Source organism: Protopterus annectens, chromosome 2.part2 (assembly GCF_019279795.1).
Source record: "Protopterus annectens isolate FY-2018-M chromosome 2.part2, PAN1.0, whole genome shotgun sequence".
Taxonomy (NCBI): Eukaryota; Metazoa; Chordata; order Ceratodontiformes; family Protopteridae; genus Protopterus; species Protopterus annectens.
Window position 1 is genome coordinate 652,224,006 of NC_056730.1, and position 24,246 is coordinate 652,248,251.

The following is a 24,246-nucleotide window of genomic DNA, read 5'->3' on the forward strand; positions in this document are numbered from 1 at the left end:
TTTCAGAGCAGCCAAGGGATGGTGCAAGGTTGCCCAGTGCTGCCTTTATTCTTTGCAGTTTATGTTGAGCCATTGACTGAAGCAGTGAGGATAATTCCAATTGAAGGCTATATGTTGGAAGGAAAACATTATAAGCTTTCCTTACATGTAGATGATCTGCTTGTATATGTGATGAATCTGGACAGAGACCTGGAAACCATATTTCAGGCCCTACAGGACTTTGAATGTCTAACAGGGTATAAAATTAACACAGGAAAGACTACTGTAGTTAGAGAAAATTTTATATATATATATATCTCAAGATATTAGGTAAATAGCCCTTCCTGGACAAGAAGAAACTATTCACTTACTCTGGAATAAAGGCATGACCCTCCTTAGAAGAAACTATTTCTCTGACATATGATGAGATTCTGCAGAGAGTTGAGGACCATTTGGTAAAGTAGAAAATGTTAATACTGGATTGTCAACAAAAATGCAGGTATGTCTTTGGTTTGTGCTGGCTTGGGTCTTGTATATGGTGGCTGGGATAACTATTGCCCTTTCCTCTAAAACAAAATCTTTTAAAACAGAAAAGATGTCTGTTGTCTTCTGTTGAGATAAACAAAACTCCAGAATAATCTATAATGCTCTAACATTGCCATTCATGTGCCCCCCCCCAGTTATATGCATACATACATACATACATACATACATACATACAAATATTTCAAGCACGAACATTAATGCCCTTCTAGCTGGACAAGATACCAATAAAACTTGTTCCCATAATAAGTGCCCAGGCTGTTCTTAAAACTATCTAAACTACTGCTTGCTTTAATGTAATTTGGTAGTCTGTTCCATGCATCAGCTACTCTGTCAGACAGCCAATTAGTGCACTTCTCATTCCTATAGAATCTTCTATATTGCAGTTATCTTCATTATGTGACTGCAGCAATCACTTGGTATATTTTATAAGAACCGGAATGGAAACTTCCAGGTTATTTGAATTGAAATGTGTTTGATGGATACCAGAAGTATTATGAAACTGTCGGATACAGTCCATTCAAATAGACCTAGACTAATACAATACTAAATTAGCCTTACCATTGTCACCGAGTGGCTAGACAATAGCAAGTAAGAACCTGGAACCTGGATCAGGTTTTGCAAAGGAGTCTAGGTCAAGATGATCTACCTGGGTGTCTTTCAGTGACAGTCCTCCATGGTCCCTTCAGTAGAGCCTGTTTTAGGGCAAGCGGTTAGTGTCAGCATTTAAGTTTATGAAGGAATTTATCATTTCCCCTGGGTCTAATATGTATGCCAAATTTATTAACTGTTTATTAACTATGTTTCTTCTGGTACTACTTAGGAATCCTTGTGAATGTCAATGTTACTAGACCTCTGGTAGTCATTACTGTATAAAAACTGGTGCCAAATAATTATGAAAATCACAGAAAAAAGAAGAAGGGTGAACTCAGTTTTCCTGACTCCCTCCCACAGGCACACCCATTGATCCTCCACTCGGTGGTTACACCCACAGTGTGGTGCAAATTTAGGTCAAGCCCATTTGGCTGTATTATAAACTGTGAACCAGAAAGTACTGAAACTAGTCTTTGAGAGCACTTATCTGCCTGTAACTTTACAATAAAGGACTGAAATGGAACCAAAAGGCTTTGATCTATTTTAAACACCCTGTGGGACTGCTTACACTAACCACTTTCCCCTAAACAGAATCTACTGAAGGGAACCACAGAGGACCAACACCAAGAGAACCCAAGGAAGATCATCTTCACCCACACTCCTTCACAACACTTGATCTGGGTTCCAGGATCCTACTCACTATAGCCATTCACCAACACCAATATGGCTAATTTGGTTTTGTATTGGTATTGTACTCCCTGCCATCCCTCCAACAGTACAGTTTACAATACATATAGGATCTCCATCAACCATAACTTTTTTAGAGGTTTTGTTGCTGTTATTAAGTAGACTTAGACTGAGTATCTCTTCTAGACTCACTGTCACACTTGTAAAAAGGCTTAAAATGGTGATAGCTGACATGGGGATTGGGGGGTGGGGACAATAACTGTCTCCCAAAACATTGTGGATAGCTTGTGGACACTGTGAATAGTTTCTGTCAAAATTGATAGATCATATTTAGGGCTTCTGTACTGGGAACAACCATAGTTAGTTATGAACACATTGTGGGTAAATGGCATGAGAAAAGGCAAAGCAGATTCTGCTATCAAGAGCATGGAAAGGTCACTTCTGGTTGCCAGTAAACAATGCCATTGCATCTCATCCAAAGCTGGAGAAATAGCTCCTAAAGGCAGAAAAAATGTATGCAGATAACAGGTGTTTAACTTGTCGAATTTATGGTATTCTGCAAGAATGTAAGCAGTCCAGAACCAATACATTTTAGCTGGAATAAACCAAACTGTAAATTGGAATGGATGATCTTGTTCCAATTATTCCAGCTTCTTCAGCATGCACACACAAAAGCCAGGTGCTTTAGATTATTTGGTTGGCAGTGTCTATTTGAATATATTTATATTTCATCCAGACTTTAATGTGGTTTCCCTGGGACAGACGAAAGATGTTGAAGACATAAGGAGATTGAGTTAGTGGACTGGATGCATGTCTTTTGGGAAAATACTAGGTTTAATACAGACTGCAAGGCCTGGTCATTATGGTTGAGAAGGGAACTGAATCCAGTTCATGTCTTCCCTCTTCGTGATTGCACTAGGTTTGGCATTCCTGTCTCTTTCTAGCAGGAACTTAGTCATAGCTCTGTTTGTGATAGCTGCAAAGAAGGCAATAACATGTAAATGGTAAAGTGCCAAAGTGTTTTAAACTGAGGTTGCTGTAGTCATGGTGATGGAGATAATGGAGATGCAAATTAAATCATCTGAAGGTCAGAGAAGGCAGACGGCCATGGGTATGTGGTCTCCCTGACAGGTGCATATAACATCCTTAACTGAAACTAGTCAATGGATTTGACCAAACATCAAAGTGTGGTAAGGCTTAGTTTGGTGGGTGCAAAATTCCATTTTTGTCATAAAACACAGGCACTTTTCCTGTTTTATATGTGAGCTGTTTTTCAAGCTGTCAATTAACTATATATTTTCATATTTATGAAATTAAAGCTCTATAACTCCTGCCCTTGTATAGTTACTATTTTCTCATAACTGTTTGTTTATGGTTGTTAATATGCTTCATGTGTATTTTTTTTGGGGGGTGGAGCCATTGTATTGGGTTTTGATACTTTGCCTTATACCAACTAAAGTTTGTCCTTTTTTTTTTAAAACAAAATGATAGAGCTACTCATATGAAAGTAATGTTTATGATGCCATGGGGACACATATGATAATCATGAATTTATTAAGTTTGTAAAGTTCAGTAAGCATGTTCTGTTGTTGCTGTTGTTAATATGAGTTGGGTTAGGAAGTACAAAGTGCAAAATGCAGATTTCCAGCAAATTAAAGCACAGAGTCTTTTAAGAACTCAGCTACACCCACAGTTTTGTCTGCTGTGAGGGAAACATGTAACACTCTAATACTAGCACCATAAATATGTAAAAAGTCAATAAAGTCTTAGAAGACATCTTCGTCATCTGTAAGTATGGCAAATAGTATCTGTGATATAAAAAATACTTTAAGACTGCATAGTTATGTCCTGACTCAAACCTATTCCGTGATGACCTTACAGTTACAGCATAATAAGACTTCCTGTTGTGTAAGTGGCCATTCTGTGAAACTGCATTAGGTGAATATCCAGGACCTTCCAATCCTATTGCCAGAGCTGCTAACAGCTGAAGATTTACAAGGTGTAGAGTATGCTGTTTACATATTAGTTATAAATGAAATTGGTACATGAAACAAACAGAGGCTTGATTTCAGCATTATAGCTATGTGTATTATATGATGCTGAAAATGTTTGCTTAGTCTTTATCTGATCACTCTTACTTGCATGTAAACAATTGGTAACTGGAAAAATAACACAGAGTTCTGATCCTAGGAAGAGAAAGGATCAGAGCAAAAATCAAAAAGCAACACATATTACACAATGCCTGACAGTAACATTTGGGCAAACTAGATAAACTTAGGTCACATCTTCTTTGCATATTTACACAGATACAAAACTAAAGCACAGATGCTGTGTACATATGACAGCTGTAGGTGTAACACTGGAAATGTTAAGGGCAATCACTCCGCACGTAACATTCAAAACTTTGACTGGAATATGAGACACTTACATTCAGGTGGCATAGTAAGCAAGCATGAAGCTTCAACACCATTTCCCTGCTAAATAAGTTCAGAAATGAGAAATATGCATACTTTGTGCCACTTTTTACAAGCAGAAACTAAAACCATGCAATGAAAGTATAAATATTTGTGTTAAAGGGAAGCAGTACAGCCACAGACAGAAGGTTTAACTGAGTGAACTGTGTTAGGCAAGTTTAAAAATTCTAAAATGCCTTAGTTCTTTTAATTGTCCCTGCCTATCTAGTAAAGAACAAAAATAAAAAATATATTTGTCACTGTACTTCAGATTAGTACTATTTGAATGCATCTACTTATTAAGCAGGTTAAGTTCGCCAAAACCTTTTCATGGGCAATGTAGCAGGATTGTCTTCTTAAGTGAATTACTTAGTGTCAAGCTGTTTGCAAACAGAAATTGAAAGGATCAAACTAAAGACTACAGGATGAGTTACCACTAGAAATTGAAAAACAAATTAAACCCAGAATAGCAACTCGTAGCCGTAACCCTGTGAACCAGTCAGCCAGTTCTAAATATATATCCTATGTTATAAATATTTATATATATATATATATATATATATATATATATATATATATATATATATATATATATAAATAAAATGTGTGTGTGAGTGATACTTGAAATTTAGTGTCATCCATGTTCATGCTTAGAAAAATAAAAACATATATATATTTTTACATAGTGCAGTTGATCAGTTTTAACTAAATGTTCCTTACTGCTGATCAAAAGTTCCAAGAAGTTCATTAGAAACACAAATGTCTGCTTCTGTCCCAAAATGAACAGTTACAAAGCAGGACTTCTGATAAGCAATCATTTAGTGCCATCTAGTGACAATTTAAAGAAATGTGTTTTTTAGTGATAAAAGTACTTTTTGATATGAATCTGCATTAGCATAATTAATTGCTTTATAGTAATATATCATATTCAGTTATTTTCGCCATGTTTAAATTAACGTATGTTGATACCAAACTGTTACAAGTTTCTTTGAACTTATAGAACAAAATGTTTTCAAAACAGCAACATGCTGGGGATGTCATTAATAGACTAGACCTGCTTGAGGGAGTATTTTTCAACTAGTTTTTATAACCTGAAAAGGTTATGTAAGGAGAATGACAATTTAGCAGCTAAGTAGTTAATTGAAAATTATTGTGATTCTCACTGGAAAGGTACTGGAATCTTTCTCTCTCTCTTTATAATAAGAAAATTCCTTTGAATGCCAATAACTGCAATAATTTATAGATGACATCTAAAATATTAAAATATTCCAAAGGATGCTTTTTTTTAATTTTCCAGGCATTTTATTAGTATACTTATGTAAAGGCATTCCTGCTATACAAGCTATATATTTACTCTACAGCTTTCTTTCAGTCTAACATGCGGTTTATATAATGACAAACTTCCATTTCCTTTATATCAATCCAAGAAAAGCATCATAAACTTGTAACAGTCTGGTACTTCTCGGCTAATTATTCCATTCATGGTTATTTCAGTTTATTTACAGTGAAAAAAACATCAAAATAAAGTTCATTTTAAAAGAAAAACACATTTTGATTAACATACATGTGGCTACTTACTATTAAGTCCTGTGTTTGTTAGTAAACTTTTAAAGTCTCTCAGTGTAACACAATATTTCTTACAGTTTGTAAGTGTGGCACAGCAGCTCTAGTCAAACTGCCTAGTAATCCCCAATACATATATATAGTTGGATTTCTGGTACTGCTTGAGAAAATCTATAGCCTCCTGGTACTTGATGAATTGACTCACACAGGATCCATTTTCTTCTACGGCTTCTACCTTCAGTGTTCACCAAGAGTCTCCACTCTTGGACTCAGAATCCCTCTCTGTGAGAGATAAGCAACTTTAACATGGAGGGCTTATAGCCCTTTTTTTAAAATAACTTCACAGGTGATTCACATTAGACTATGCTATTCCAGTTTTTATTACTGTAATATGATCTTTATACACACCACCATTAGGTTGTTACCATAATGCACAATATATACACGGTCCATCAGAACATTTTTAAAATATCATATAGTCACTATGTCACAAAAAATATCAAGCAGATAACTCACAGTTCTGTATTGATGAATTATATGTGTTATGGGATTAGGATAACCCATCCACATTTGTTTTGCTGCTGCCAGGTTCTTCCTTAAATGAGAACTCCAACTGCATGTAATTTTTTTTCTTTCAAAAAAGTGATTTTCCTTCCCTGTAATCCTATACTAAATAAGTCACATACAAAAAAAAACATCACTGAATAATTATTCCATTTGTTTTGTATCTGAACTTATTTCTGTTTCCCTTTCCTTCCTGCATTTGTCTCATCATCTCTTACATCATAAAGGCTATTAAGAGAGGCAGAGTAGGTAAGTTTGATCACTTATACCAGCTACAAAGCCATTATAGCTTCATAGGTTCATAGGCTGATACTAGGCTATCTGCCCTAGGGCCTATACAAGCCTAGCCATAACAATTCACAGGGTATTTCTTCCCACATTATTTACTCCCCTGGACCCCTGTCTACCAGGGTGACTGATGTGATCCCCGGGGTGAATTTCCTATTTCCCATCCAATCATCAAGGTTCCTTTTGAAGAGGGCCAAAGAGGTGCTCTGCTTGACATGTATGGGCAGAATATTCCAGAGTCTGGGGAGTCTCTGGGTCAGGAACCTATCCCTTAGGATCCTTAGATTGCCAGCATCACACCTCAGATAAATAATGTAGCCTGGAGAACAAAAGCAAGGTTTTTAAACTTAGTTTTCAGATGCAGATGAACAAGAAAGCACAACTTATAGCTATACTAAGTGTACACTGAGTGTACATGATCTGAGTTCAAGAACATTACTATCACATTTTTGTGCTCTCTAGTCACTGAGAAAGATTATACTAAGTGTTCTTATAGTCTATACTTTGTGATAACCTTTATGACCCCCTCAGTATTTAAAGCTGCAAGAAAATTAGTAAGAAAACTAAAATTAGGAGGAAGAAGGTGTAAGTTATGCTTGTGTTGTCTGTTCACACAGAATGGTGTGCACTTAATGTACACTTAAGGTAGGCATTAATGAATCCCAGAGTTATTTTTTTTATTATTATTATAAATTAATAATCTTTTCCATTAATCAAACCTTTGAGTGCCACAAAGAAAGAAAATATTTTAATCTTATTTTTTTCTGTCAGTATTTAAATGTGCATTTTTTTTCTGTACTGTATATTCTGTAAAAGTGCAATGTTCTTCTGATGTTTTCTTACAGTATTTTTGCATTGCATACAATGCTTTGTTGAGACAAGTAGGTGAATTGGGGGAGGAAGATTAACAACAAAGACTAATTCTAGCTACAGCACTAAAAATGTAATGCTACTCAAACCATCTCAACCCAAGCAACACCTATTGTCAATAGGATCAGATTTCTCACACTTGAAGACAGAACTTTGTTTGTGTCTTTCGGCTTTTCCCGGTTAGGGGTCGCCACAGCAGAAACTCCGGTCCGTTAATGATTGGCAGTAGATTTTTACGTAATGGCTTGCCGGGCCTAACGCACAACCTTCAACGAAGGAACGCCCATTCACGCATGTCGCCACACAGAAGATGCTCTAACTGAGAATTGAACGGGCAACGTCTAACTGTGAGGCGACAACGCTACCGCAGCACCACCACCGCAGTCACTTGAACACAGAACTACAGTTCTTATTTTGAAAAGAACAATTAACACAGCTACTTTCTTAAGCCTATCATTCAAACATCCCTTAAAATGCTATATCAGAAATGGCCAATAATAAAAATCAAAGGAAGCAAAGTCGTTAAAAATGTAGATTAAGGCTGACAGCCAAAAGCAGGCAATTACAGTACCGCTGTAAGGTGATGAGAGGGAGAAAACCACAGTAAGTGATCATCTCGTCATAAGGATTCGTCACTGTCCCTCTAAAATGACATCAGAAAGATACAGGCATTGACTACAAGACCCCCTTTCAGCTCATTTTGGAGTATAACAAATTAGAAAATAATAACAACTTACTTTGATACGAAGACATTAATAATGCATAAAAGTTCAAGATATGCTGAAAAATAAATGTTTTTTTTTTTTTCATTTTTTGGGTGAGGTTCTCCTGTGAAATGAAATAGCTGCAGTGCAAAAGTCCACTTCAGCAACTTGTTTACAACTGTCTACTTCTACAACCACTTCAGGGGTGCTTGGTTAATTGCCATAGTGAAGCTACATTCAAATAAATAGTACTGTAGAGAAGTTAGTGTCCAATTAATAGTGAGATATTCTTGTTCTGTGGCAGACTATCTTATCTGGGTCTATATCACATCAGCGAATGCTAAAAATAGCAAACGCTGATATATTGAACTTCAAAGTCCAAAAACAGCGAAGGAATGGATCAGTGATTTTTTTCCTGGGGGGGGGGGGCAAAGCCCCCCACTTAATTTTGACTGAATACTCTTTTTTTTTTTTTTTTTTTGGAACAGCAAATTTTTTCCCTGGGAAAAAAATTTGCTGATCCGTTCCTTCACTGTTTTCAGATTTCAGACATTTGAGTTCGACATAACAGTGTTCACTATTTTTACCATCTGCTGTTATTATATAGACCCATCTTATCTCAGCTTTACTTAGCTTCCTATTTAGGAAGCAGACTAGGTCCTGAAGTAGCATACTTCCATCTCCAGTTCAGATGTATCATTGTACACAATAATGAGTTTAATAAGGTCAGTGCTAAGAAAAGTAGCTTTTAATTGATTAAAATTATCTGCTGCTACATTCCATCCCTAAGTATTATTCCATAATATGATTATATGTCACTTTCATCGCAAGCCTTATGAAAGGTTTTGGAAATAACAGTTGAAGCAGTATTTATTATGTGTCTTTGTTCGCCCTATATAGCAAGAACAAGAAAAAATACTAAATGTATTTAATCATTTTACTGGCTTAAAAAACTCTCCTAGGTTCATTAACCTAGTAATCACCTGAGATGACACCTTACAGCCATCTAGTCACCTACCTTTGAAGTGACACAAGAGGTAATCTTTTCCCTTGTTCAGAGGGAAAGAACAAACAAACAAAAAAATAGTGTAACCAAGAAGAAGAAACTCTCAGTGGCAAAATTAATTAGCATGACTTCTCCCACCCACTCACAGATCTAGCCCTGAATAAAAATCACCAGGGCTGTGATTTCCAAATAGAGAATGAAGTAAACAACTTACCAAAAAACTAAACAGGGAGTAGACCTTTTTCTGTCAAATCCCACTAGCAGACATTCCCACAGACAAAAAGTTGCACTGTCAGACAGGTGCCAAACTGGAGTGAGAATGTATTCTTAGATGGAAGTGAAGATTTTTGCTTGTTTTTTTTTTTCTCAGTACTCCAACAAGGGCTGAGATGGTTTATGATGATGATATTTTTTCCAGGGGAGAGTATGCTGGTAGACATAGATAATTGCGATATCACCACCCTTTAATTACCATAGGCACTGGAAATGATGCTATAGTCAGATAGTAAATTTTCACTAGCTGCTCTATGGGGCTTGATACACATCTCTATTAGTGAGACTAGCTCGGGGGAGGTGAAATATCTGTGCATGAAGGTAGAACTCTTTCCATCAGCTATGTACATTTAAATAAATAATTTTTAATCTTAAGGTACATGGGTCATGTGAAGTTTGATTTCCAAATGACAGGCATGGATTGTTGTAGATGTTATTTTAGTTAAGAAGTAACCTATTTATAGTTTTGTAACTATATTTCCAATTGCTTGATAGTAAAGGGTGACAAAACATTTATATATTTTCTCTTGACCTGATAATCTTTTTGTTGCTGTGATACTTGTATACTAAATATGTTAGTTTACAAACATGGAAAGTAAGTGATGTAATGATATTTCTGCACGGGGCGGGGGGGAGCAAAAGCAAACTGCAGGGGAAGGCAAGGAATACCCATATTTGAGTGGGAGTGGACAGATTTAGGAAGTGACATTTTGCTAGGTTGAAGTGCCTGACTGTATTGAAATTGAATAAGGATGGATATATAATCAATATAGCCTAGCAAGGAAGATAGAATGACAGACCATCTCTGTATTCATAACCAGATAAAAGGGCTTACTCTTCTGAGCTTCTCTAAGCAGGTTGTTCTGCCAGTTTTGCAGCACAGCTGAACGTTTAAGGGAGGCTTCAAAGAAATAAGGGGGAGGGCTGTGTCTGAGTAGTAACATCAACAGGGAAGAATGCATATTCATTTCTATTTAAATTGTTATTCTAAATGTTACAGTACAGATAGAGTTGCAGAACAGCTATTAATCTTTATTTTTTCCAAACCTGTTCAGTTTAGTGTCGAGCTGATTCTACAGCTTCATATACACACTGTGCTAATGGCACTTGATAAACATTTATGGCATCTTTTCTTTCTCAGGAGGACCTTATGGAGCATTAGGGGTGGACCTTGCCTTTGAGAAGCTCCTCTGCCAGATTTTTGGAAAAGACTTCATTGAGACCTTCAAAGCAAAGCGCCCAGCAGCTTGGGTGGATCTCATGATTGCATTTGAGGCTCGTAAAAGGACAGCTTCCCCAAGGAGGGCCAATCCACTCAACATCTCACTTCCATTTTCTTTCATTGACTTTTACAAAAAGCACACAGGGCAAAGTGTGGAGGCTGCCTTAAAGAAAAGCAGGTAAGGTAGAGTGATTTGTCTAAACAGATGCACAGCTGAGCTGTCTTCATTCCTTTTATCACATGAAACAACAGTTGAAACTAAAACCTGAAGTGGGCCAAGCATTGAATACAAGTCAGGCAGCATCTTTTGATTTGTGCATGGGAGGGGATTGCTGTTATTGTTCTTAGGGGCTGTGGACTGCATTGCATAGCATGTAATGCCCATGTGCACTGCAGCTCCAGGGTATGTACCCGCCCACTAAGATTCTTGCATCTGGTATGCACAAATCACATTGATGTGCTGATACAGCAGGATAAAATCCAGCAACCACCCAAGTTCGACATACATGCAGTTACTTACCCATTATTCCACTGCACTGTTGGCAAAAGGAAGTGAGGGGTAATTTTTAAACACAGGGTAGCAGAATCACGGGTGGTAGACCTTGAACTGATCACTAAGTAAATATTAATATATTTAAATCTGCTGAAATTATTATTTTTTTTTTTTGTTGTTGTTTTTGTTTAAATTTTGAATTGCATTTCATAAAAAATGAGCAGAAGAATTGAATATGGTTATACTGGGTTTTGCCTACTACAGTCTTTACTTGGGTTCAACTTATTGTATGTTCTTCAACCTTCAAGATAGAAGCTGTAAGGGTTTCTCTGGACATTTGATTATGAGATGCAAGGGACTGTCTTGTTAAAAGCCTTTTACCACAAATGGGTAAAACTCATCCAACTTAGTGCAACTTTAAAGATGAGCATAGTAAATAAAATGGTGTAGTGGAGAAGCCCCCCAATACAGGGAGCATAGAGGACTTGTCCCTAATAACTCCCAAAGATGTCATTTATCTGTTTTCCTGTTTTGTCATCAGAAATATAGCCACTTTTATGGGCCATGTCTATTTCTCTGCTTGAGCTGGAATAACATTCCAGATGTAAACATTCATAATGTGTCAGTAAAGAAAAGTAATCTGTGTATCTTAATATGAGGATACAAAAACTCTTTTCACTATCCTTCTTTTAATGTGATAATAGAATTTCCACCAGGTAGGACATCCATTTTAGATGAAATATGTATGGGTCTACATCAAGTGAAGAGCAAGAGGATATGGTTAATATAGATCCCATAAGCTGTATGAGTGGTGGGATATTAACTGCTCTGGATAGTACAGACAAATACCATGGAGGGGAGGGCAGATCCAGGGAACATATTATGTATTACCCATAGGGTTCTGAGAGCTACAATGTTTAATCAGTTTATGAAAAGGTATGGCACCAATTCTTGTTTTACAATCATGTTATAAAACCATCTGCATGTGTCAGATATTTAACTACACTGCATGCATCACCTGTCACTTCTCAACCACCAGCTGCACATCCCTTCTTTTTAATGCATGGATTTACCTGTGACCTTGCACTGGACCTGTACTAAGTGCATTGACTGTCTTAATGCAGTCTAATGACCCAACTACTCCCCATGTTATTTAAATGTAATTCACCAGGTAACCTAGCAACCATTATATTCCCATGTCACATGACAATAAGGATTCACATGGTAATCTAGTGACACTTAAATTCCCAATACCTATTAATAATAATGATTCCCATGATAATCTAGTGACGCTTGTATTCCCTTTGTCTATCGATAATAAGGATTCACATGGTAATCCAGTGACACTTATATTCCCCATGTCTATTCATTTTAAGGATTCACCTGGTAAGCTAGTGCACTTACATGCCCATTCTCTATTAATAATAAAGATTAACCTAGAAATCTAGTGACACATATCCTCCATGTCATATAACAATAAGGATTCACCTGGTAATCTAGTGACACTTATATTCCCCATGTCATATAACAATAAGGATTCACCTGGTAATCTAGTGACACTTATATTCCCCATGTCATATAACAATAAGTATTCACCTGGTAATCTAGGGACACTTACAATCCCCATATCTATTAATAATAAGGATGCAGGTGCTACTCTACTTATAGGCTCATATAGGTTCATAGAAGTTTACTAGGCTAACAAGCCTAGCCTTATTTATCCCAAGTTTCCCAAATTGCTGGTGGTTAAGTAAGTGAAGTTCACAGAGGTAAGTGTCTATGGTAGTTAATAATGGCTTCCTCTGTCCAGGAGGGACATGGGCGCCACCCCAGGAGTGAATTTGTAGTCACCCATCCATTGATCCAGGTTGTGTTTAAAGAGGGTCAGGGAGGCGGTCTGTTTCACGTGAATTGTAAGATTGTTCCAGAAAAGTGGCAATCTTTGGGGGGATATGTCTATCTCTCCAGCATGATCTGTTCATGTCAGAGGGTAGGTTAAGATCTCTGGAGCGAATGACCCTCGTGCAGTTGATTCACAAATGTGTAGCATTTCCATCATGGCTGGGTCAGAGACTGCCCTATAAGCCAGGCACTGGTCACCCCTTAGCAACCAGTAGGAGACAGAGCACACTGACAGGGCTTTCAGTCATTCTGCTTAAGACTTGTTTTCTGTAACCTGTAATTTCTTGGTGAGAAATCTATGTGGTCTCTCCAATTGTTGCAGGTGTCTGGTGAGGTACATGCAAAAGTTAGCATTGTCCTCAATTATTTGTCTGATGAGGACTGAGTATAATGGAATTATAACATCCTTAGATCTAGATGCCTTGACTTATAAGATGTGCCACATAGAAGGATTTCCTTACTACTGTGGATACATGGTGGTCAAAGTTCAAGTTGCTATCAACCTGAGTACCCAGATCATGTACCACTGGGTCTACACTTAGGGGGTACTGTCTATAATGTAATTAGCAGGGATGTCAGCTTTCCCAAAGGGAAAAATAATGCATTTTTTGCATTTAGCTTTAATCCATGGCTATGACACCAATCATTTGCCTGCATTAACCCTGTCTGCAGTATATTAACATCACTGGGGGGACTCAATGATTGCTCCCAATTTGCATTCGTCAATGAACTTGGTCAGCCACTAGCCAGCCAAGTTTGCCTGGACTTCTGAGAAATAAATTCTGAACAGTAAGAAGCCTAGTACAGAACTCTGTGGTACGCCACTCGTGACTGGTGTTTTGCTAGTGGTGAAGTCACCCACTTTTACAGTATATGTCCTGTCAGTGAACTAGTTAGCTACCCATCTGATAATGTAGGGGTCAGTTCCCAATTGGGATAGTTTTTCTATAATACTTGTGTGGGGGGTTGTGTCAATTGCCTTTGCTAGGTCAAGATAGGTAGTATGCACTGTCTTTCCCTCATCCAGGGCCTTGGAGACTTTTTTGAAGAAGTCAACCATGTTTAACAGGCAAGATCTACCTTTAGCAAATCCAAACTGGGTTGGATCCAGAGTTTGGAGATTATCTATGCCCCTGTTAATAAGGTCTATAATGGTTCTTTCCATGGCCTTGCAGATGAGGCTATTCAAGCTTATGAGCCAATAATTCCCAGGGTCAGTTGATGGTCCACTTTGTGCAGCAGGATCACTGTTGCTGTCCTCCATTCTGCAAGAACAATGCCAGTTTGCAGGCTGTGGTTAAACAAGAATCCAAGTGGGTCTGCTAGGGCATGTTTTAAGTTGCTTAAAAGGCAACCTGGGATGTTGTCTGGTCCAATTGATGCCATGTTTTTGGCACTGGAGAGCTCTGAGATGACCCACTCTCATGAGATAATAGGCTGAGGAATGGTGGCAGATATACTTTGGGGGGAATGACTGGATGGCATGGGGGGGGTTGAAATTTGCTCCAAATCTGTCAGCTAGTAGGTTGGCTATTACCTTTGGTTAAGTATGGGTGGTGCCATCCACAACCAGTTCAGTGCATAGACGTGTATTCCCTTTTAGATTTTTGACTTATTTAAGGAATGCCTTGTGATTTTCCTTAACTAGGGAGGTTATTTTTATTTCATAATTAGCTTTCGATGACATGACAAGTTCCGTAATTTGTTTGTTTAAGCTAGAGAAGAATTTCTTCCTCTGCTGAGCCAGCTCCCTCTTGTTCTTGGACATTAGTGCTTTCTCTTATTGTATAGCCTGTTTATACTAGACGTCCACCGGGGTGGCTTGTTTTTTCAGTTAGACCTGGTTTTAATATGGTCAGGTACAGCCGATTCTATACAACTGCTTAAATGATTATATACAGCATTGATGTACAACTCTGCATAGGAGTCAGTGTTATCTGCTTTCAAGGGGGCTTTGAAACTTGTTATACCATCACTTAGTAGGAGGTAATTTGTCTTTGAAAAATTCTTAAGTGTTTTTGAGCTTGATGGGGTATCAGATCTTATAATTACATCGAACAAGACTGATTTATGATTGAATCTTAACAGGGAGAACATTATACGGGGGGGGGGGTGCAGTGCTTTCCCACGTTAGTGAGTACTACATCCAGGACATTTGAGCCTCTTGTGGGTGTGCTTACTAACTGTTCCAGAGAGAACCTCTGAGCCAGCACGTTTGTGGTCATCTGTGTTTCCCAGTCGATAGTAAGATAATTGAAATCACCCATGAGTAAGGTGTTGGGCTGTATGACAAGTGACTCCAGTAAGTCCAGGTATGTGGTATGCTTTTCCTGTTTCATGGGTTGGGCCTGCAGCTAGCTATGATGTGGTAGGGGGCTTTGCTTATAGGATCATAGGATCTTAGAAAGTTAAAAATAAACATAAAAAGGTGTCGAAGGACGCCACCCAAATAAAGTCTAATAAAACAACAGTGTTTATTAAGCGTTTTTCGTTCCACTAAATAGTAGAACTTCCTCAGATAACATTTCACTCAAAAACATTCCATTTAAAAGTCTTTGAACTATGTCATGTGTTTAAAACACTCCAATAACATCTTACCCCTAGTTTAGTCAACATTAACTCCTTACAGTCCAGTCTATATTAAAACAACCATGTAAAAACGTTTTTCATTTCTACTTTCTTATTTAACTAAAACTTGTCGCCGTATTCAGAAAAAACATCTTTCCATATGTATATGTAGTTTAAAGACAATACAATAAGCCACGTTCATCACTAATCTCAAACATTTTGGTAATAGGTACTACCTTGCTAAACTTCTCAGTTTTAAGATGCACAAAATAGAACTCATTTCATTAAGTCCTGGCCATTGACTGGCATTACGTTTTAAATGCCAAAGTAATTCCAAGCGTTCTAACATAAGGGAACTAGCCCCCCCCCCCCCATCAAGTATTTATTTGGTCTATGGTTCTAAATTTAAAGCTGTGTCCAGGGTGATCCTGCACGTGTTTTGCTAAAGCATTCTCAAGTTTTGCCTTCCATATACTATATAGGTGTTCGTACATTCTCTCTTTGAATTTACGGTCCATTTTACCTACATAGAAGGATGGGCATAATTGACATTGGGCAACATATACAATCATCTTAGAATTACAAGTATGTTTTTTCCGTAAACTGTATTCTTTACCCCTAATAGTGTAGTTTTGTCCAGTGGCTATGTGTTTACAATAGTTACACATGTCACAGAGGAACATCTCTGGGTTTCTAGCTACAGGGCTACTATGTGATTCAAGTATGCTTTTTAAATTCCTCTCCCTCTTAAAAATCACTTGAGGTGATTTGTTAAATTCATTCTTCAGAGGTCTTCAGTTTTTGCATATTATATTCCTTAGATCTGTAGCGTCAAGGTTAAATGTTGTGATAAAACTGCATGTGTTACTGAAGGTATTTTCCTTTACAGTACCTAGATCCCTTACCCCGTTGTATGCGCCCATGTCTGCTAAAATAATGCTCGCCTATGCTAAAATTGGTCTGTAAACTCCATTCCCTCTTTTAGTTTGAACTTCATTTGTTAATTCTTGAATTAGGGAGTCGAGATATCCCCGTTTGTGGAAAATGTTACCCAAAATTTTGCATTCCTGGATGAAGTCCTCAGCTGTGGACACCATTCTAGCAACTCTAACCAGATGACCTTTCACCACAGTTCATTTTTGGTGAAATAGGTGGCAGCTTGAAAAGTGTAGAAATGCATTTGGATATTTTGTCTTCCTGTAAATGTTTGCTAAATATCTACAATGGTTCCTGTCCTTCCTAATTTCGGTGTCCAAATATGATATGATGTCTTCATTAATGCTATAAGTAAACTGTAGAAAATTAGTGGTAGAATTAAATTAGTCTACCAATTCTTTTGCTATGTTAAGATCCCCCTTAATAATTAGGAATATATCGTCCAGGAATCTTGTGTAGAAATGTATCTTTTCACGGATGTAAACATTCTTATTGATGTACTCCTGTTCCCAGTAGGCCATTACTAAAGTTGAGAAACTAGCTCCACAAGGAGATCCCATCGCTACACCTATGTTTTGTAGAAAAAATTCTCTATCACAGCTAATGAAGTTGTCAGACAGGACTATATTAAGGAATTCATCCACTAACCTGATTTTGTCAGCTGTTGCCCCTTCTCCCCTCAGTATTGGCATACCCATTTGGTTCCTTCACCATGGGGCATAGACATATATAGGTCCTTAACATCAACCGTTAAGAAGTTGAAATTATCTCTGTATTCTAAGTTGTTCAAACTGTTGAGGAAGGACCATGAGTCTTTACATATCTGTGACTCTTCTTTGATGTATTTCTTCAAGATACTGTCAATCAGTTTTGCACATGGGTAAGTGATAGAATTTCTAGAGTCCAGTAAAGGTCTCATGGGTGGGTCAATGGTGTTTTTATGCACCCTGGGAATGCCAAAGATTACATGAATTTTAGGTGCAGGCATAGACAGATAAGTAAATGATTTGATGTCTATTCTACCTGTAACTTATCATGTATAGGCAGTGTACTGTGTGTATCCAACATAGGTGGCCCTCAAGCACTGTCCTCACAACTGCCGTAGGCACAAGGTAAGTCAGTCTTCTTAACAATAAATTAATGGATTAGTATGATGATCTTCATGTTTCACTATTGCAGTCATCACATTTGGGTTATCTGCTTGCAGTAGCCCTCAGTTGGCCTGATTATCAAAGTCTTGGGTCCTGCATCAGTTGCTGTCTCATATTCCGTGACATCAAGTAGTCAGAGGTATAAAGCATGCAGCCGATGCCATTACATCAGTCTTTCTTGCCTTGCAGTGCCTGAAGCAGAAGCAGTTCGCAAGTGCCGGTCGGCTGACTCCTGAAATTTTTGTTTTTGAGTTTAAGAACTGAAATCTTCAACTAAAGCTAAGTACCCCATTGGGGAAACTTTTTCTTGCTCTAAACTGATGTCAGTAAAAGTCAATAATTGTATTTCTTATGGAAAGCAAATACCTCATAAAGATTTTAATTCGTACTGTATTCCTTGCCCAGGCCCTGACCACGACATACCTCGCTGTTGGTTTTGTGCCTTATTTAAACCACAAACTATTCATCGTCAGTACATTTTCGCTTCTAAATATTTTGGTGCTCAGTTCAATTATCCAGATATGTCTTCGGTAAGCCACCCGACTGCCAACATTCTGAAAAAACGCAAAGATAAAGACAGAGACAGGCCGCCTAGGTCCAAAGCTACCAATGACGCTTCTCCTAAGCTAGTCGCCAGTTCACAGGTACTCAGTGAGGAGCTTTTGCAGCCCCTGATACCCACTACTTCAGATTTGCAGGCCTCTACTGAGACCCATTCGGAGTCCGGCATGCTGCAAGATGCTTCAACTGTGGAACCTGCGGATGTCTCTACCTTGGATGGGTCCAGAGCCGCTGTGTAGGCACCGGCTTCTGTGGGTGTATACAGGTCTACTAACATATTAAACCAACGCCATCTTCTTCTTCTAGGCCTAAAACTCGAACCATGCCTAGGAATCCAACACCCAGACCGCATGGTCAGGCTTCTATGCCCTAAAAACAAATGATAAGAATGGCTGAAGACCTTAATACTTTAATAAGGGGAAGCCAACCTTCCCCCTCTAAGAGACCTAGGACTGAATTTGCTTAAGATACTTCTAACCAGGATTCTGAAATTTCTGTCTCCTCTGATGACCAGAATTTACCCTTATCTACCTATGAGGATTCTGATGCAGCGGACTCTATTTCCTCTGCTTCTCCCGCAGAGGATTTTTCTTTTGGTGAAACCTTGCATACTCTTAGGGAGCATTTTCACTGGAATTGCCAGAATTATTCTGATTCTAAAAAGAGGCTTAGAGATTTCTTACTCCTGCCCCAACACAGGCCCTTGGCTATCCCTCCTGTGCTGAACATTGTTGACGATGTCTTTTCGGAATCTAATTTGGTCCCTGACTCATTACCTCCTGCTCCCAGAAAACCTGATAGATATTACAGGGATCCTGATTCTCACAAGTTCCTTTTTAAAAATCCTACTGCAGGTCCTGAGACCATTTCACAGGGACCCAAGGGCATTAAGGCTACTATTGCCAAAAATCCTACCCCTTCTGGTAGAGATTCCAAGGCCCTGGATAGATGGGGTAAGAAGGTATACACCTCTTCAACCTTGGCCATCAGGGCCTTAAATTGCCAGTTTCATATGTTAAAGTATCAGCAGCATATTATTGGATTGCTTAAGCAGAAAACAATGTTGATTCCTGATTGTGCTGAAAATAAGGATTTAAAGGATTTAATGCATTCTGCTGAACAAGTTGGAAAACATACTTTGCAATGTGGTTTTGATTCACTAGAGGCATCTTGCAGGGCTGCTGTCACTGGGTCTGTACTTAGAAGGCATGCTTGGCTTAAGAAGCTATCTTTGCCAGATCATGCTAAAACTAAATTGCTTGATGCTCCCTTAAATCAGGAATGCCTGTTTGGCAACAAAGCAGAAGTAGTTCTTAAAAAATGGAGGAAAAAGCTCAATCTATGCAAACTGTTAAAGATTTCTTACAATTGCAGCCTCCTAGATTTAGTAAGCATTGGCCCTCAAAAAATTGGTCCTTTCCTGCCTCTTCTAGGCTTTCTCAGTTCAAACCAGAACCAGCAGAACACCCAGGCTCCAGTCCCAGGGTACGCACAGGACTAAGCAGTGGGGGGCTCCCACTTCCAAATCAGGGAGTAGTAAGACTCCCCCCTATGGTAAGCTGTCTCAATGACTTAACTTTAAAACTTCCAAGCACTTCTCAACTGACTGCTTCTTTAGGGGGGAAAGACTGCTCTGCAAGCAAAAAACTGGGAACTCATTACCCAGGACAAATGGGTTTTAAACATAGTTTCCCAAGGATACAGATTTCACTTCCACATGTTACCATCCACAAACGGTTGGCCAGACCTACTCCCAAATCAGTGGGCAGAGGCTCAAAAGCAGGTACTCTCTCTCTCTCTCTCTCTCTTAAGATTAAAGGCTATTCAGACTGTACCAGAAGAGGAAAAGGAACAAGGTTTATACTCAAAACCTTTCCTGGTACCCAGAAAAGACAATTCATGGTGTCTTATCCTGGACCTTTCTATCCTAAACACCCTTTTGGTGATTCCAAAATTCAAGATGCTAACTCTTCACCAGCTGCTTCCCATAATAGGCAAAGATGCCTGGTTGGCAACACTGGATTTAAAAGAAGCCTACCTGCACATCCCAATCAGGGAATCTTGCAGAAAATACCTACACTTCGAATCAGGCTGCATGCACTATCAGTTCTCTGCACTGTCCTTTGGCTTATCTACTGTGCCCAGGGTATTCACAAAGTGCCTAGCTCCAGTCATTGCATTTTGCAGGCAAAGAAATATTCAAATATACCCATACCTGGACGATTGTCTAATTCAGGCAGAAAGCCAGGACATACTTCTGAATCATCTGGCATTTGTACAAAAGGTGTTAACTTGCCTGGGGTACACCATAAACAAAAAGAAATCACAGCTGGTACCCTTTCAAAGAATTATATTCCTGGGAGCATGCTTGAACACAACTTCCCAGATGGCTTTCCTCATGCCAGAGAAACAAATTCATTTGACAACTTACTTCAAACTAATGGCCACAAAAACCCTGCTATCTGCAAGGCAAATACTGCATGCCTTGGGGCTCATGGTCTCGTGTATTCTACTAATTCCATATGCAAGACTGCATATGAGGAAACTGCAATGGTATCTAAAACGTCTATGGTGTCAACATTCTCAGGATCTAGAAGCAGTGTTTCCTATCATACCTTGCCTATGGTTAGAATTCCTTTGGTGGGCAGAGGCCTGCCACCAAAACAAGGGACTACCATTCACTCTACCCCCCTGCCTCCCAAACCCTAACAACAGATGCATCAGACTATGCATGGGGGGGGCACACCTGGCAGGGAAGTGCATTCAGGGCAAATGGAACCCAAGTCAAATGCACCTGCATATCAATCAAAAAGAAATGTTAGCTGTACAGAATGCTCTGACAACCTTTAAGGACCACATTCTTCTGGGACAATTAATGGCAAAGACTGACAACACCACTGTTATGTGGTACATAAACAAGCAGGGGGGTATCCATTCTTACCCCCTCTGCAGACTAGCCATGGCTCTGTAGAACACAGCCTTGCGCTACCAAGTTCATCTACAGGCTCAATTCCTGCCAGGAAAACTAAATACACTGGCAGACGAACTAAACAGAAATCTCATGGACCCACACGAGGGGAAACTGGAAACAAAGATTTTCAACATGTTAATCAACAAATGGGGGATCCCAGATATAGACCTGTTTGCCTCCCCCAAGAACTACCAATCAGACAAATTCTGCACAAGTACTCCCCACAAACAAGCTTGGAAAGTGGATGCTCTGTCCTTCAGCTGGAAAAATCTATCGGTTTATGCCTTTCCTCCTCTGCCTCTCCTCTCCAAAGTACTTCTAAAGATCAAAAAGGACAAACCAAGGATGATACTGATTGCACCAGACTGGCCATGCCAACAGTGGTACCCCTCTTGCACAATGTGCCTCAGCTGGCCCCATGGCACCTACCTCAGACCGCTTCCCTGCTGTCCCAGCAGGAGAGCCAGATTCTGCACCCCCAGCTTCAAACCCTGAACCTGGCAGCCTGGCTAATTACCTAATCTCTCCATTACCATCCCTCAGTAAACAAGTATTGGATGTCATTTTGGAGGCAAGGAGGCCTAGTACTAGAAAATCTTATGCTGAGAAATGGAAAAGATTCTGTGCCTGGAAGCAAACTCAAGGGATGGCCACAGCAGCGCCCAATTTACCTCAGATTCTTCAATACTTAACTGAGATGCTTCACAAGCACCTTTCCTTTTCCTCCATCAAAATTCACACCTCAGCCATTTCAGCTCATTACAACACAGAACCAAACCTCTTTTCTCACCCACTGTTCAAGCAGTTCCTCAGAGGGGCCAAAAACTTAAGACCACCCAGGACAGCCCCAACACCAACCTGGGGCCTTAATTTTGTATTGGAAAAACTCACTCTTCCTCCTTTTGAGCCAGCTGCAACTGCAGAGTTAAAATTCCTTTCTTGGAAAACTGATTTCCTTTTAGCAATCACTTCGGCAAGAAGGGTATCTGAATTACAGGCCCTTATGGCAGTGGAGCCTTTCATCCCTCAGGATCAATCCCTCTTTCATGCCCAGCGTGGCTCTTAATCAGTCCATTCATTTCTAATCCACAGAACAAAGGGAACGGAGACTGCACTCCTTAGATGTGCACAGACAACTTAGATTTTACTTGTACAGGACTAAATCTCAAAGGAAATCTGAACAACTGCTGGTGGCATTTGCTGCAGGGACAGAGGGGAAGGCTATTACAAAGCAGACCATTTCTAAATGGATAGGCCATTGCATTAATTTCTGCTATAAGCACCATGGAAAACCTATCCCACAGGGGATTAGACCCCATTCAACCAGGGCTGCATCTACCTCTACGGCCTTTCTCAGTGTCCCTACCAGAGACAACCTAGAAGCTGCTACCTAGAGTTCTGTACATACTTTCACCAAGCATTACCATTTGCCAATTTTCTCTAAATCCAGAGCTGACTTTGTCACTACAGTCTTGCAGGGCCTTATAGCTGCTCCTAATGCTATCTGAATTCATCCTCCCATCCTTAGCTTTGGAAATCTACCCAAATGTGATGACTGCAACAGTGAAACACGAAGAACATAGTACAGTTGTGTACACTTACAATAAATGTAGGTGTTCGAGTGTATTCACTGTTTCAGTCCTAGTTACCCTCCCTCTAGGCCCCCTAATTACTTTTAGCTATACCTCTATTCTCCTTTACTATACTTAAAAGCTTTTTGGTGTATTTGCTTTTTTGTTGGAGGTATATCCTTGTATATTTATATATAATTGCTTCCCATTAAGGGGGGCATCTGACATCTGGGGCAAGAAAAACTGATGTAATGGCGTTGGCTGCATGCTTTATACCCCTGACTACCTGATGTCATGGAAGATGAGACAGCAACCAATGCATGACCAAAGACTTTGATAATCAGGCCGACTGAGAGCTATTGCAAGCAGATAACCCAAATGTGATGAATGCAACAGTGAATACACTCGAACATCTACATTTATGGTAAGTGTACACAACTGCACTTTTTGCTGGCATATCTATAGTAATGCTGCATGCATGCATGGGAATGGGGTGACCTACTGGGATAGCAGCACACAACTGACAGCTATGTGGGACACCAGGAAATGTCTGGCCAAAACTGGTCTCCACACACTATGCAGTAGTACCCAAGGTGGCAAATCCCACTGCAGTCTATGTGTGGGGACAACTAACTGGGGGGGTCATAGGTCACAGGCATGGATGTCAGTGTGGGGGTCCATACCCACCCCTCCCACCCACACAGAAAGTCAGCTGTAGAAAACCAGAGAGAAAAGTCTGGTAAAGGCACACAAATGGTGACAATGTTGAATTACTCCCTACAGACTCACGCAGTGATAGCACAGCAGGACTCGCAGTTACAGTAAGTCTATGAAGGGTAAGAAGTTTGAAACTCAAATGTATGCCATTACAATCTGACCTTTTCTCTTTACTGATATGTCTCTAGTCCCTAAGACAGGGAACAACAGTATGGTAAATGGAACCAAAATGTAAAGCAAATATCAGTATAGTCTGTTCAAATGTGTACAGTTGACAGGTGTGCCCCCCCCCCCATACCCACAGAAATGCAGTAACATGTATGTTTGCAGGGAAATGGCAGCATAGCACACATTGGCAGGGCTGTACCAATACACATGAACATGCTACCTGTCCACAATATGCAGGGGTCAATTAGCTATGCGTATGTGTGGTTAGTACTGTTAGGATCTAGCCAGCACGTTATCCTGGCAGTCGTCTTGTAGTGTCCTAGGTACAGTGCTGTCTTTGACAGGGCCATATGCAGATAACTACACTGCCAACTGTCATGCATGTCAGTGACACCCACTGCTCTGCCACTGACATACATGGAACTCACAGTGCTATGTGGAATATACTACACATATAATGGA

General features: G+C 39.4%; 1 protein-coding gene across 2 annotated transcripts in view; it reads left to right on the forward strand.

Annotated features, from left to right (window-relative positions):
- Positions 1-24,246, forward strand: part of HSPA12B (heat shock protein family A (Hsp70) member 12B) — a 1,104,373-nt gene that overhangs the window by 837,364 nt on the left and 242,763 nt on the right. For both annotated transcript variants that reach the window (XM_044064071.1, XM_044064072.1), the window contains exon 11: positions 10,666-10,924. In XM_044064071.1, the coding sequence (XP_043920006.1) occupies positions 10,666-10,924 (259 nt within the window). The remainder of the gene's footprint in view (positions 1-10,665; positions 10,925-24,246) is intronic.